The 16,658-nt window shown below is 33.4% G+C and overlaps 2 protein-coding genes across 2 annotated transcripts; one reads left to right on the forward strand and one right to left on the reverse strand.

The window, feature by feature from the left end:
* The first annotated feature begins 21 nt into the window (after window positions 1-21).
* On the forward strand, window positions 22-10,916 carry LOC123273830. Its single transcript, XM_044741305.1, has 4 exons — window positions 22-152; window positions 2,613-3,050; window positions 9,246-9,444; window positions 10,732-10,916. The coding sequence occupies exons 2-4, from the start codon at window positions 2,634-2,636 to the stop codon at window positions 10,872-10,874; spliced, it is 759 nt and encodes a 252-aa protein (XP_044597240.1). The 5' UTR covers window positions 22-152; window positions 2,613-2,633; the 3' UTR covers window positions 10,875-10,916.
* Window positions 10,917-14,007: 3,091 nt separating this feature from the next.
* Window positions 14,008-14,892, reverse strand: LOC123273831. Its single transcript, XM_044741306.1, has one exon. It carries the CDS (start codon window positions 14,890-14,892, stop codon window positions 14,008-14,010), a length of 885 nt encoding a protein of 294 aa, XP_044597241.1.
* Window positions 14,893-16,658: the final 1,766 nt, after the last annotated feature.

Genomic DNA, 16,658 nt, shown 5'->3' on the forward strand with positions numbered 1-16,658 from the left:
AAAATTTCGTAAAGAATCCAATCGCACGCAATTCTCGGTCTAAAAAAACTGGACCTAAAAATTCTAGAACTGGCAAAACCGTTTCTCATAATTCAGGGGATTATTATCGCTCTTTACTATTGCAGCAACAAAAAGACAATCATGAAAAGGATGTAAGTTAATTTATCCATATCATTTATAACTCCTTTAATTATTATATTTCTTAAGGTAGTTCCAGCATGAAATCACTTTTCGACAGATTCGGCTGAAATTTTTTTTACGGGTTCAGAATGGCTTTATTTATAAATTCCTGAAATTTCATAATTTTTGACCGTTTAGATCGCGAGATATTTAAAGTCAAAGTTGGCGATTTTGAGGGTCATATTCCATCTAAAGCATGTAAAATGTCCGGTCTCTCCAACTATTTTTTATGATATTAAAAAATTCTCCCGACAGAATTGGAAAAAAAATTAGGAGAGTGTTGAAAAATGTTTTTAGAATAAGTTAAAAAAATAAAAATAGCACCTCACCGTTTTGTTATCGAGATATAATAATTTTAAAAAATAAATTTCGATCCATTTCTAAACTGCTCACGTAACAACTTATAGTGATTTGGCAACGCCGTGCGCAACGCTCCCTGAAATAGTGTAGCATAAAAAGCGGGAAATTCAAATCTTTCACGGTTTTCAAGTGCAACGTTGCCAGATCACTAGACTAACAATATGTAATTGTATGTGTGAACGTCTGTGTGCCGAGGCTTTTAAATTTTTGTCCATAGTAAATGCTTTGACCATACTATACCACGCTGGAACTACGTTAAGCGCGCAAAACGTAAGTATATTCTTGAAAGGTCTGAAAATTGTAATACTTATAAAAAAAATAGCTTTTTTTGTTACTCGAAAGAATTATTTTGAATTTTTGATAGAGGGTTAAACTTCATAAATTTTGAAAGATTTTATATCTTGTATAATTGTAAACTTAATTTTTAAGTTTTACTAAAAAATTAACGCACTTAAAGGTAGACATAATTTGTATTAATCTCACTGGTCATTTATTTAAATTGTTTGAATCAATCCTGTAAGGTCTCATTAGTTTAAATTGATGAATTGATAATAATTAATATTGACAAATAGAAGTTACAAATGCAATCCTTGATTTCTCATTGGTGAAGGTGCATTGGGTTCTTTGAATTTTTATTTTTTAAAATTATAAATGATTTTTAAATATTTAATATAATAGACACTATTTTCTACTTAAAAACAAAGTTAAATTTTTCTCTTTTATTTCTGAATTTTATATCAGCATTAAAAGAATATACAAGAATACGCTTATGAATATTTTGTAAGAAATTAAACGTTTTACAATTACGTTGAAAAATTGATTTTTAAGTCAAGCCATTTTAAGGGGGAACACCACTGTGACGAACGGAAAAAAGAGGTGATTTTCGAGAATTTCTTTGACAGGGAAAATAAAGGAATTTGGGGATCAGATTTTTTTCATTTTATTAAGGCTACATTGAAGATTATTACCCTAAATTTTTATTAAAAAATATTTAATTACTACAAAGTTATTAACAATCTCGTAGAGCACTAGAAAAAATTTCCTCCTCCACGGTTCGATAACTCAAAAATGGATCATCTGTAAATAAAAACTTAAATTGCTTTTTAATCAGTAAGGATGTGGTTATCGTTGCGCGTACGGCATTTAAAAAATTTTTATTTTAAAGATTTTTTTAGCCGGGTTAAAACAAAAAAAAAAAAAAAAAAAAAACAGTAAGAATAGTAAGAACATTTTCAAAGAGTCGTCATTTTTTTTTAAATTAAAATTTTTTAAATTCCGTACGTGCGACGATAACTACATCCTTACTGATTAAAAAGCAATTTGGGTTTTTATTTTCAGATCATCCGTTTTTGAGTTATCGAACCGACAATGAAGGGAGAAATTTTTTGTAGTGCTTTACGAGATTGTTAATAACTTTGTAACAATTAAACATTTTTTATTAAGAATATAGGGCAATAATCTTTAATATACCCTTAATAAAATGAAAAAAAATCCGATCCCCAAATTCCTTTATTTTCCGTGTCAAAAAAATTCCCACAAATCACCTCTTTTTTTCAATCGTCACAGTTGTGTTCCCTTTTAATGTCATCAAGTTATAAACAATAACCCAACTCTAACTTAGAAATTATTTTTGATTAAACTTCAAAAAGTAAATGCAAATAACAATATTTAACACCATAATCTTCAATTCAAATATTTACGAATTTACAAAAGTTTGTTTATCATAGAGTATTAAAATAATTTATGTAAATCTTACAATTTAGCTGCATTTAGAGCTAAATAATGTCTAAATTTAAAGATGTCAATGTGTAAGGATTAATTACATTGAAATCGTTAGACTTGGAAAAATCTGTAATTGGGCTTCTTTTTCTTTAGTGTTATTTTCTATAAAAAAAAAAAAAAAAAAATTATGAAGGTCATTTTCGTATGTACATTAGTCGTTGAAATATGAAATTTCAAAGATAAAATGAAGTATATTCCTTACTTTTTTAAATCTTTAATGATTAAATGTCTTTTATAATTTATATTATAAAAAATGTCCATACTTTCGTATTAACTAAAGTTATTTTCAGCCCCTATTATCAGAACCTGAGATGAATGAATCAGATGATGAAGAAACGGAGGATAGTGGCAGAAATGATGATAATCAAATAGAAAATCCTGATCCTGAAGATGAAGGCTTCGAAGTTTACGATTCTGAAGGAGACGATCTTGAACACACGGAGACCACGCCTCAAAGATCTCTATCAGATATTACCAACACGATGAATTCAGAAAGATCAAGAAGCAAAAAAAGTAAAGTTATCAGGCGAGAGCAATCAAAAAACCTCCGTTCCTTAACATGGCGCCGACAAGTGGACAATAATTTTAAAGCAATTAACAAAAATTTACAAAAGCTGTCGCGAAATAATAATTTAGGGAGCCACCGTCAATCTTCAGAAAAACCAGTTAACAGTACATCTGAAATTCCAGAGTTGGTAGAAAAAGTCACTGTTGAGGATGACGTAGAAGTAAGTATTTTATACTTGAACATTATAATTTATAAATTTTTTTTTATGTTTAACAATTATTAACTTCAATATTGAAGCACAGTGTGATAACTCAATGGAGTGCTTTAACCATAGCAATTTATAATTCTCCAACCTTCCGTTTTGCTCAAATTTTCGTTTCTTTCATTTTTCCCTGTCCAAAAAAGGTGTACAAAATTTGTCAAAAATTCTCTACAGAATTGGGAAAATTTCAATTTTTTATTGAAATAATTATAAAAGTAAAATAATTAACTTATATACGTAAGCACATTTTTCAAAGTTTCGGTAATTTTTAACGAGTTATTATTCAATAAAATATTATATCAAGGATAAAAAAAAATCATTTCAAAGCTTCAATTATTGTTTTCAAATTTTTTAATAAAAAAATTTATAGGAGCAGCGGTTGTCATGTCACCATAGAAAATATCGTGAAAAAAAAAATTCTAAAATTTTTATGAATTTTCTTTTCGGACATCGGACTTAAAACAATTTTGTCTAGCCAAGTCACTATAAGTGCCTAGTAACGGTTCCCCGTCTTTATTAATCCGCAAAAATTACCCATGTCAAAATGTCTCAGCAAAAATTTCTCATACAAAAATATCTCAAGTGAAATATTTGAACACAACCAAAAATAAATTAATCTGATGAAAATTAATCATCTTTTACGATAATGCTTATATATTTTCAACAATAAAATGGCCTTTTGATCATAGTTTTTGTGTGTGTGAGAAAATATTGCTAGGATAAAATATTGCATAAGAAATTTTTGCTGAGAAATATTGTCGTAGGTAGTATTGCATGAGAAATAAAAGACGGTTGCCCCTAGTAACCTGTTTATTCGGCTTCAATTTAGTATTCGAAATATTCTTTACACCGATTTCTTACAAAGATATTCAATTTTTATTGAAAAGAGATCCTTTCATCTTTAATTAACTTAGAGTATCTTAGTAACTAATGATCATACATGAATTTGAGGCAGTTTTATAAGTAGAAATAAATTTCTTTCAAGACCTTTTCAACAATTGATAGATAGAAATTTTTATTCCACCCATTTAACATTAGTTAAGAAGCAATTGAAAAAAATGACTATTTTTTTTTTTTTTTGATAAATCCACTGTATTTTCGCTAATTTTTGAACAACGTAAGATCTCGATAAATTTGTGTGTATGATATACTTAAGTGTATCCTACGAAGTGGTAAAACGAGAGATTGAAACATTAAATAGTTTTTTTCTATCGGATTGGTGAAATATTTCGAGTTTTTAGTTTAAAAAAATTTTCTAGTAAAGTATTCGAAAAGTAGAATTTGTTAACTCAAAAATCTATCTTTTTAATCCTCGCACAAAAAATATTCTATTAAAATATAGCATCTAAAATATTTTTAAATATTTCTTATCTCTTTAAGGTTTCCAAAGAATTCATTCTTAAACTTATGAATCAATCATAAAGAATTAGAATAACGATTAACCCTAAAATCCATCCCTGCAATTTTTCGCTCATTCCACACAGTAAAAAATTTTTCGTCATTGTGTAAAGTGTAAAAATGATTGTGTAAAATTTAACATTTTAGTGTGTAGAATTTAACATTTTAGTAAGTATGTTGATTTAACATAATAGAGTGTTGATTTAATACAGATTGTGTAAAAAAAGTCATCAACACAAATTTTTGTCTTTAATTTGACGAATAGTATATTACATACCTAGGCCAGTAAAATAAGAAAAGTCTCAGACCACATGTAATTGTTGGCCGAGGCGAAGCCGAGGTTGACAAACATGTGGTCTGAGGCTTTACTTTTTACTGGCCAAGGTGTGTATACTATTTTTCTGCTCGACGTAGCCGGAATGTGGCAACTTTGTTTAGCGCAGCGGCCAGAAAGTTGCCACTTTCCGGCCGGAGGGCAGAAAAAATTTTTACTGTGCATACTTAAGCGCTCAAAATGGCACTTATTTCGTTTTTGAGTTCATCGAGCTCAAAAATTTAATTTTCGTGTCATTTTGAACTCTCCGAACTTAAAAGTTTGATGGAATTTTAATAAAACACAATTTTTTGGATTTTCAAACTACAATAACTTTCGAATGAATAAACCGATTTTCTCACGATTTGCGGCATTCGGCGCAGTTGTTAAGCCTCATAAAAAATTTCTCAATTTGAGTCGATCGAACTAGGAATGTTAAAGAAGTTCGAAAAAAACACTTTTTTCAGTTATCGTTCGGCAACGATAAATCATGAACAAATCAACCATTTACAGAAAGATAACCCATAGGGAATAAAATTATTTACAAGAAAAGCCTAATTAAATTTCGATAAAGTTGATAGTTTTGTTGTAAAATTAAAAAAATCTTAAAATTTATCAATAACTTAACTTTAATCTTGAATAACCTTCAATGGAGTGAATTTATCAAAAACTAGCAGTCCGCCCCGGCTTCACACGACCATTTAACATTAATTGTGATGTTATATAGCCTATGTCACCCGGGGATACTGTAGCTTCCCAATAGTGAAAGAATTTTTCAAATCGATTTAGTAGTTTCGTAGCCTACTCGATGCAAATAAACAAACAAACATTCAAATCTTTCCTCTTTATAATATTAGTATAGTTTAATAAGGTACTTTTTTCGTAAAGCGCCAAACTTCCTACAAAAATTTTTATCGTGCTTTTCATATCTTCAAAATGGAAAATAGAAAAAATTTCAAATTTGAACAAACTTTTTACCTATGTTGTTTTAATGGAAAATGGATATTTTCAATTCACAGAATCTGAATATTAAAAAAATAATATTAAGGGCTCAAATTTTGATAAAATTTTTATTGTGCCGTCTTCTAACTAAATTTCAAGGACTTAAAAAAAAATTATTTGATTTTTTGTAGCACACCCTAGTATATATGCAATGTATATCTATTAGAGTGGCCCGGGAAAAAATGATCAGGACTGATCAGACCTGTTCATATCTGATCAGGCCTAAAATCCGACCTGATCAGGCCTGTTCATGTATGATCAGGTCTGAAATTAGACCTGATCAGACCTGTCCATGTCTGTTCATGCCTGTTCATGTCTGAACCGTTAAATACGCTCAGACCTGATCAGACCTGTCCATGCCTGTTCATGTCTGAAGTGTTAAATATGCTCAGACTTGATCAGACCTGATCAAGCCTGTTCATGTCTGCTCATGTCTGTTCATGTCTGAAGCATTAAATACGCTCAGATCTGATCAAGCCTGTTCATGCCTGCTCATGCCTGTTCATGTCTGAAGCGTTAAATACGCTTAATTATATGTATAATTAATTATTAATAATTAATAAATTAAGTATAGAAATCCGTTAACTATAAGGATAAGTCATGTATAAAATTTAAATTACTTAAAGTAGTTTGAAAGGTACTCTGGAAATAAGATAAGTCATTGGGTCAATAGGTAAAGTATCAGTCTGAAGGGCGCAACGTACACGGTTCGAATCCCCGTTGGCACCGATCTTTTTTTTTTTATGGACCTGATCGAGTCAGACATGAACAGATCTGATCAGGCATAAACATGCCTGGCCAGGTCTGATCAGACCCGGTCATTTTTCATATCTGATCAGACCCGAAGACTCATTCCTGTTCATATCTGATCATTTTTCCCGGGGCCCAAAAACCGACTACTTTTTTCGAGTCTCAAGTGAAAAGATGTCGCTCCAAATTTTTAAATTTCAAAAATCGTCGAAAATCGAATTTTTTTTTATTTTTTTTCTCGTTACGGTATAATTTTATAGACCAAAAAAAATAAGTTTCAAAAAGTTTCAGTTCAAAATTTAAATTTTGAAAGGTCGCTCATAATTTTTTTTAATTTATTAGTGCATTATTTCAGATTTTTCGAGCGCTTTTTCATATTTAAATTAAAATTATATGCAATTTTTTTATTGAGAAAAACAGGGTGAAACCAATGAGCGTGTTCAGCCGAACTAAGTCCTGAGTAAACTTAGTAAGATATGTATAGTATAGTAGATAGATATATGTATAGCAGGGAATGCTTCGACTATACTTAGGCTAACAAAGTTTACTCAGGACTTGAGCTGAACACGCTCAATAACTTCCCGATTTTTGAAAATTTTCAATTTTAGCGGGAAATTAAAATTAAAAAAAAATCTGGAAAACGATTGACCCTGAAGGCCATCCCTGCAACTTCCCGTCAATTCTATACCTAAACGCTTGAAATTGCACTTATGACGTTTTTGAGCTCTTCGAGCTCATAAATACAATTTGTGTATTATTTTGAGCTCTCCGAGCTCAAAATTAGCTTTTCATATAACCTGCATTGAAAATGCGAGTTTCAATGCCTGTTGAGCCAACTGAAACTAGATAATTTCAGACCAATTCAACTGTGCCCGTCAGGAATCAAATATCACTACCCAACAAACAGAAAATGATGAATTCCTGCCCGCGAGATAAAGTTGTAGCTTTTTTTTCAATCCTATCAGTTGTTTGTTTATTATATACCTTTATAATTGTCATTCTAACCGTTAACTGACATATTATAATTCTGTTATTAAGCATAAATAAGAATGACAAAATAAAAGTATTGAATTTACGAATATTGTTTGATAAAAATAAACTATTACTTTCTATTTTATTATAAATTTTATAATAAAATGGTATTTTCGCTATTTGTCTGAAACTATCTAGTTCTGGTTGGCTCCAGACATTAAAACTTGCATTTTAATGCAACTTATATGAAAAATATAATGTGTGACGCGGGATGAAACACGATTTTAGACCGAGAGATGCCAGCCCTCGCTTCGCTCGGGCAGGCAACTTCACTCTGGTTTGGAATCGCTTTGTTTCATCCCTAGTCATTATCATATGCTTTTGAGCTCTTCGAGCTCAAAAGTTTAATGAAACATTATTTTTTGAATTTTCAAATCGCAATAACTTTTGAATGAATAAATCGATTTTCACGCGGTTGGTGGCATTCAACGTAGTTTTTTAAACTTGATGAAAATTTTTCAAGTTTATATTGATAAAGCGGAAGACTTCGGAGTAATTCCGAAAAAACACTTTTTTCAGTTTTCTTTCGTCAACGATAACTCACGAACGAATCAACCGATTTTGACCGGAATGGCGGCGACCGATGTGGTTTTTTGTGGTTGAGAGCTGATTAGTTTTTGGAATTGATCGGTAAAGCCGTTTAAAAGTTATTTCAAAAAAACCACTTTTGAAAAAATATTTTTTTTTAGTGTTTTCGCGATTTCTCAAAATCTACCGGTCCGAATCGTTCCAAAGTATATACAAAATCTGAGTTTGGTCAAGCCTTTTCGAATGATACCAACCACGATCAAATCGGTCATATAAGAGGTTTACATACGTCCACACGCACATACACATATAGACATTCAGACACCACCGCGGAAATAGTCAGGGAAACTTTCTAGGACCCCGAAACGTCGAGATTCGATGAAAACTCGATTCTCGTAAAACGGGGTGAAAACAATAACTTCCCGATTTATGAAAATCTTCGATTTTCTGAGCGGGAAGTTAAAAATTAGAAAAATGGTTCACTTTAAAGGCCATCCCTGCAACTTCCCGCTAATTCCATACCTGGGCACTTAAAATTGTACTTATGACATTTTTGAGGTTTTTGAACTCAAAATATAATTTATGTGATACTTTGAACTCACTAGGATATGTAAAATTTAATATAATATTCCATCTAGACAGAAAGTGCACTAGTTAAAATATTTTAACTTAGACATTCTCTAAGTTACTGTTTATTTTTTTCATCAGCTCCATGAATAGAGAAAGAGATTTAAAATGAGTCAAATAATTTAAAAAGATAAAACAAGATTCGTTTCGATGAAGATATAGACTTACAATCTACATGAAAGTAATACTTTTAAATCTCTTTTTCTAATCAGAGCTACTGCTCCTACACGCGATTTTTTATTTACAGAATCAATTTATACACAGAAAAAAAAATTTACTTGAATCAAGTAAATAATTTTGAAGAATTTCATCTTCTCAATTTGAGTAAAAAAATTCTTAAACTAAGAAATTTTTCTTGTTTTAAGTAAATTTAACTTAATTTAAGAATTTTTCGTTTTAATGAAGACAATGAAACGCTTCAAAATTATCTTCTTGGTTCAAGAATTTTTCTCTTAATTCAAGTTAATTTTCTTTTCAGTGTACAGCTTAAATATTTTATTTAGTTTACAGAGATTGACGGCATACGTTTTGATCCTGAACAATACGCAAGCGTATTGATGGCAGGTACCATGCAGGCTAGAGCTGGACGGGTGATGAATGTAGTGTGGACACGTGAACAAATGAAAAAATTATATCTATCACAGGCTAAGGTACAAGGAGAGTTTTCTCAAGTAACCCAGCAAGAAATAAGCAAAATAAAAAGTAAGTTTTTATAGCTAAGAAAATTTTTAATTTTCAACAATAGAAATTGTAAGATAAAAGTTAGATCAATTTTAAAATTATGTGACTACCCTTGTCTGTGTGTTGTAAATTGGATATTGCACGTCTCTTAGCGCGAAGCGTTGTACTTTACTCTCAACTAACGAGATTAAAGTGCTTTTTCGGACGCGATATGATAGTATCATTACATATTTATCCAGAAAAATACCTTATTTTTCACAATTCATATGGTTAACGATCGTTTTATTCTATTAAATTTAAAAAACACGTTAAAAAAAATTTTCCGTGAATATCAGTTAATCTGTATGTATTTCATCCATTTGACGTAATCACGATATCATACCGAAAATTTGAGATATCGATTATTTTAATTTTTGAATCATCAGAGCTACTAGATGTGGTTTTTATTTGAATATGTCTGTAAAATTCACTGTCGTTCATTTATAATTAATGAAAATCTAAAAAACCGGCTTTGGGTATATCTATACATATGTAAATAGATATTAGCTTTTAGCAGTGTTTAGGCGCTCGGTCATCTGTTCAGTGGTGCATTAGCACGCTATTTCTCTCCTGAAAAATTCATCAATGTTCATCTGAGATGAACATGTGTGAATAATTTGAATCTAGCATTAAAAAAATTTGTTGAATTGTTCCTTTACAAATAAATCAGTAATGATCCGATCAATTTATTTCATAAACTGAAATGAGCGTTATGAGATGTGGACTTTTGAATTTTCCAAACTTTTATAACCATATGCTTCGTAATTTTTAATGCTATGATGAGTTAATTGTTTTCATTGCTTTAGTCGATTAAAAGACATTTTGCGGTATTCAGAAAGGTTTTTTTGCCAAAAAATTTTTTGAAATTTTGATCCAGTTTCTCTTTGTGAATTTTAAGAAATTTCAAAATATAAAAATACTTCATTTACCATAATTCTTGAACCATGTTTCTCAAACAATTAATCGATTTTTATTTGTTTTGCGGTGACCGATGTCGTTTTTGAAGTGCAAGAGATAATAAGTTTTTGAAAATGTTTGTTCTAGCAATTAATAAGTTCTTATAAAAAAATTCCATATTATTTTTTGACACTTTCCAATCGGAAATTTTTTCGAAAAGGTATAAAAGTTCAAACACACACACACACACACAAACACATAGATTGCACTTAGAAATGATCTAGCTCAAGCTCTAGCCCATTCTAATTATACTGAGTAGCTTAAGGTAAAATGAGCCTATTAATATATTTTGTTATTTTTAATGATTTACAGGATTATGCAAGTACTTACAGAAAAAAAATCCTATTTCATTAACTTCACGTGATGATATAGATAAATGTATCAAAAAATGGATTAGCGACAAGTTACGTGAAGTAAAAAGAGGACCAAGAAATCAACGTCGTTCACAAGATTAAAAATTTAAATTCTATTTTTATACCTGATAATTAATAGATTGATCATGCATGTATTTGTTTTCTGAGGTTTAAATAATATAATGTGTGTTGAAAAAGCAAAAATTGTATAACATGACCCTACAAGCTATCCTGTCACTTTCCGTTAATTGCAGATTAAAATTAATTCCCGTTAAAATGCAGATCGTTCCAAATTTCATCAATCACGACGTTTTAGAGCTCTTTAAAAAAATTTGTTTCAAAAAAGCGATTAAATAACAAATTGAAAAGTTATGTAAAAAATACTTATTCTGTAATTTTTTCGACAACGATTTCTCTTTAACACATTAACCAATTTCAAAGCGGTTTGCACCGATCGACGTTTTTAAGGTAAAAGTTAATTAGTTTTTGGAATCTTTTAAATATTCTAGGTCGAAGGTTTTTATTTTTGCCGAATTCTTTAAGATTTCTAACTGATAACTTATTGATCAAACTACCGTAAATTGATGGTAAAACCACTTACAAGTCGTCATAAAACATTATATAACCACGGCGGAGTTATCATCCAGTGACAGTGGAACATTCGTGAAACTACTGTTGAACCACTGTTTAATGTCAATGGAACCATTGTAAACCCTCAATGAAACCATTGCAAATCCACAATGAAACCATTGCAAATCCACAATGAAACCATTGCAAATCCACCATGGAACCATTTCAAAGCCACAATGAAACCATTGAGGAGCCACCGTCAAACCACAGTAGATCCACAAAAGAGCCTTTGCTTAACCACGGTGGAACCACGATGGCAAAACGTCACAAAATCCGCAGTGGATCCACTGTTGTTCCACAGTACATCCCGTGTAGCTCCTCTGTGGACCTTTCGTGGATCCTTTGTGATTTCAAAACCGCGAGGGTTATGTCAGTTGTACGTAATATCTAAGTCATTTCCGTTACATCATAGAGAAGTAATAAACTTACATCAGTATGATGTCAAAAATATATCATATATTTTTACATCATAATTGGATCACAAGACAGGTCAATTTTACGTCATATTTACGTAAAATATTGTGACATTCCTATGACTTATAAATGACGTCATATTGAAGTCATGTGTTCACTGGGTTCGCTGCGGGAATCATTGCAATGTTCAGATAATTAGGAGGATTACTGACAAAAATAATTAATTATATAATAATAAAGAAGAAAAAAATTATTCCTTTCATTAATAAACCCAACAAACAAGACATTGCACGCCCGTTTATTCTCAACCGGGTGGCCGTTCTATTCGAGTCCAAAAAAATACAATGATCAGATAGGTGGGGTGCTTATTAGTGAAACTCATAAATTATATAATAATAAAGAACGAAAAAAATAATTTTCTTCATTAATTAAATTAACAAAGAAGAAATTGCACGCCCGTTTATATTTAAACGGGTGACCGTTCAATTCGCGGGCAAAAAATTGCAATGATGAGATAACTGAGAGGATGGTTATTAAAAATAATTAATAACATAATAATGATAAAAAAAAATGAAATAATTTCCTTTATTAATTAATAACAAACAAGAAATGGCACGCCCGTTTATGTTTAAACGGGTGACCGTTCTATTTACGGGCAAAAAATTTGCAATCATCAGATACCAAGTGGTATTCTTATTTCGATAAATTCATTACATAAGAATGCAAAAGAAAAAAAATAGTTTTCTTAATTAATATCTAGGGATATCTAGGGAAATTATTGATAAAAATAATTTATTGTATAATATTAAAGAAGAGGAATAATCATTTCATTTATTATTTAACTTTACAAACATGAAATTGCTCGCCCGTTCATTTTTAAACGGGTATTCGTCCTGTTTGCGGCCAAAATGATTGCAATCATCAGATAATTGGAGAGATTACTATTAAAAACTATTAATTTTTTTATAAGAAAAAAAAAAGAGAAAAATAATTCTCTTTGTTAATTAACCTAACAAACTTAAAATTGCAAGCCCGTTTATATTTATGCAGGTGACCGTTCTGTTCGCGGGCGGAAAAATTGCAATGATCAGATAATTGGGAAGATTATTATTAAAAATAATTAATTATATAATAATAAAGGAGAAAAAAAATAATTTTTTTTACTTAATTCACCGAATAAACTAGATATTGCACGCTCAGTTATTTTTAAACGAGTGACCGTTCTATTCTCAGGCAAAAAAGTTGTAATGAATAGATAACTGGGGGGATAATTATTGAAGATTATAAATTATATAATAACAGAGAAGAAAAAAAGTAATTTTCTTCATTGACTAACCTAACAAAGAAGAAATGGCGAGCCATTTTTTTTTTTTTTTAAAGGTGACCGATTTAGTCACGGTAAAATAATGGCAATGATCACATAGTGGGTGGTATTTTTATTTAAGATGATTAATTACATAATATTAATGAAGAAAAAGAATAATTTTCTTTATTAATTAACCTAATAGACAAGAACTTGCATGCCCGTTAATTTCTAAACGAGTGACCGTTTTATTCGCAGCTAAAATTATTACAATGATCAGATAACTAGAGGGGGGAGAGGACGATTATTTAAAATAATCAATTATATAGTCATATTGAAGAAGAAAAAAATAATTTTCTCCATTAGTTAACCTAACAAATAAGAAATTTCACGCCCGTTGATCTTTAAACGGGTGACCGTTCTATTTACGGGCAAAAAATTTGCAATCATCAGATACCAAGTGGTATTCTTATTTCGATAAATTCATTACATAAGAATGCAAAAGAAAAAAAATAGTTTTCTTAATTAATTAACCTAACAAACTAGAAATTGCACGCCCGTTTATTTTTAAACGGGTGACCGTTATATTTTCAGACACAATAATTGCAATAAAATGTTTGCTGGGTGTATTAGTTTCAAATGTGATTAATTATATAAGAATCATCAAAAAAAAAAAACAATAATTGATTCAATTATTTCACCTTATACACGAGGAATTGCACGCCCGTTTATTTTCAAATAGGTGACCGTTCCATTCGCAGCTAAAATAATTGCGATGATCAGATAGAATAGAATAGAATTAGGGGGGGAGGGAATATTGTAGCCGACATTGAGCCAAGCACTCAGTCCTATTGGACCATTGTACTCAGCCCTTCTAGGTTGGTTACGTTATATAGCTTGGAGATTGGCCAGGCCTGTCTGCTTCAAGAAGTGAAGCAACTGTCCCACGCCAATCTCCTGTATATCAATAGACTCTCCATCGCAGAATCCTAGTATGTCCTTTCGGGCTGTTGTCAGTTTTCTGCAATGGAGGATTAGATGTAGAGGAGTTTCCTCCTCCGATAGGCATCTGGGGCACATCGAGTGATCTGAGATGCCTAGGCGTCTCAGATGCCTGCCGGTTAGCCAGTGTCCTGTGATATACCCGACAGTTAGCCTTAGCAGCTTCTTGTCGAGCCCTATCAAGGACAAGCCTAATGTCTTGGAGGGTCCTTTAAAAAGTGCCTTCGTATGCATCATGCCTTTTGCCTCTGCCCACACTTCCTGAAACTTGTCATTAGTCCATAGGGAGGCGTGTTGCTTTATGAGACTAAAAGACACCGCTATGCTGATTACTGGTTCAGGGTCTCTTTTACGAGCTCCCGCTTTCGCCAGCTCATTTGCTTTGTCATTTCCTGCGTTCCCGCTATGGCCCGGTACCCACAGTAGTTTGACTTTGTTATACTCTGCTAATTCATTTAGGGAGTCTATGCATTTTCGCACTAGTCTCGAGGACACTTCAGTTTGTTCTAGTGCCCTGAGCGCAGCGCAACTATCGCTGCAGATGTACACGTGCTTGTTCCTGTGGTTGAGCTTAGAAATGTGCTCTACACAGGCCCAGATCGCGTATACCTCTGTCTGGAAAACCGAAGCAGTGTCCCCTAGCCGCAGAGAGATTTCTGTTTTCGGTCCACTGCTATAAATTCCAGCTCCTGCCCCTTTGTCCGTTTTGGGGCGTCCGTATACCAGACTAGCCCTATGGGGGACAGGATGCTCTTGTTTTCCTCGTCCCATTCCTGCCTACTTGGGATAAGGACCTTGTATTGACGTCTGAAGTGGTAGCTTCGAGGGCTCATGTCTCCTCCTTGGGTTAGGAATCTGTCGAGTCCCCTGTCCCTTAGGATGGCTGCATGTCCCGTCCTAGCCCTTGTCCAGTGTCCGTTAAAGAGCAATCTCATTGCTGTTTTCATAGCAAGAGCTTCTGCAGTGATATGCGGGGCTCCAGGTTCAGGAGCGCCCCCATTGCTAAGGTAGCTGTGGTTCTTAGAGCCCCAGTTATCCCTAGCAACGACAGTCGGTAGACTTTTAGGAATGCCTTGATGTTGATGTTCTTCTTAAGCGAAGGCCACCACACAACAGAGGCAAAGGTGAGCTGTGGAACCAAGATCGCCGTGTAAATCCACTTGATCAGTCTTGGTTTCAGGCCCCATGTTATGCCAAATATTCTTCTGCATGCCCAGAAAGTGGCAGTTGCTTTTTGGGTCTGCTTCTCGATATGGCTTCTCCATGTGAGCTTACTGTCTAGAGTTACGCCTAAGTAGCGTACCTCCTTTGAAAATTTAAGCTCCATGCCAAAGATAGAGGGAGCCGTAATTTTCAGCTTCCTTCTTTTGGTGAAGAGTACCACCTCTGTTTTGTTGGGGTTAACCCTTAGAGATTTTCCTATGCACCATTTCTGTATGAGATCTAGAGCACGTTGTGTTCTCCATCTCATCTCCGTCGGGCTTGAGCCTTTAATCATCAGTGCGACGTCATCAGCGTAGCCTACAGCATATACTCCTAGGTTTTCTAGTGCCACTAGGAGCTCATTGATGACCAGGATCCACATGAGAGGGGAGGTAACCCCACCTTGTGGGCAGCCCCTTCTCACACGGGCCCGGACTCTAGTGTCACTGAGTCCGGCAGTCACTATTCTTGTGCGAAGCATAAAATGAGCCCAACCGGTGATAGATTTCTCTACCCCGAAAGAGCTCTGTAGCCTCGCATATTGATTCGAAGGGGGTATTGTCAAACGCCCCTTCTATATCTATAAACACTCCCAGGACCGATTCCTTCCCTCGAAAGGCCCTTTCAATGTAGGTAACCACATCATGTAGGGCCGTTTCGACGGATCTGCCTGCCTGGTATGCGTGCTGTGTATAATGCACCGGCGTGTCGTTTAGTGCATTATCTCTTATGTGCCTATCCACCAGTCTTTCCAATGTCTTGAGGAGAAACGATGTTAGGCTAATAGGTCTGAAGGACTTGGCCAGGTCATAGCTGCTTTTGCCATGTTTTGGTATAAAGACAACCCTGACCTCACGCCAAGCCTTCGGTATGTAGCTTAGGGCCAGGCAGGCCCTAAAAAGTCTAGTTAGGTGTTTGATGAGGATTTCTCTTCCCTCCTGCAGAAGAGCCGGGAAGATCCCATCCACCCCTGGGCTCTTGAACCTTTCAAAGTTTCCAATTGCCCACCTTATTCTATCAGGTGTTATCACTCTGACGGCTGTGCTCCAGTCTCCTCGTTTCGTGACTGCTTTTATTATCGCATTCTCTGAGGCTTCTTCCTGTTCCAGTTCCATGAGTTCCGAGCCAGGAAAATGAACCTCGCAGAGGTGCGCTAATGTTTCCTCGTTGTTTTCAGTCACTCTACCATCTTGTAGGGTGAGGACACCGAGTTTTGTTTTAGGTCCTGAAGTAAAGATTCTGCGTAGGCGGGCCACCAGTGGTAAGTCCTCCAGCTCTCCGCAGAATCTCCTCCAGGCGTCTAGTTTTGAGACCTTGATATGTTTTTTATACAG

The sequence above is a fragment of the Cotesia glomerata genome, unplaced genomic scaffold, assembly GCF_020080835.1.
Source record: "Cotesia glomerata isolate CgM1 unplaced genomic scaffold, MPM_Cglom_v2.3 scaffold_140, whole genome shotgun sequence".
Taxonomy (NCBI): domain Eukaryota; kingdom Metazoa; phylum Arthropoda; class Insecta; order Hymenoptera; family Braconidae; genus Cotesia; species Cotesia glomerata.

Coding starts and splice junctions, on each gene's coding strand:
- LOC123273830 (XM_044741305.1), top strand. CDS start 2,634: ATGAATGAATCAGATGATGAAGAAACGGAGGATAGTGGCAGAAATGAT. Junction 3,051..9,245: donor CTGTTGAGGATGACGTAGAA/GTAAGTATTTTA, acceptor TATTTTATTTAG/TTTACAGAGATTGACGGCAT. Junction 9,445..10,731: donor AGAAATAAGCAAAATAAAAA/GTAAGTTTTTAT, acceptor AATGATTTACAG/GATTATGCAAGTACTTACAG.
- LOC123273831 (XM_044741306.1), bottom strand. CDS start 14,892: ATGGGACGAGGAAAACAAGAGCATCCTGTCCCCCATAGGGCTAGTCTG.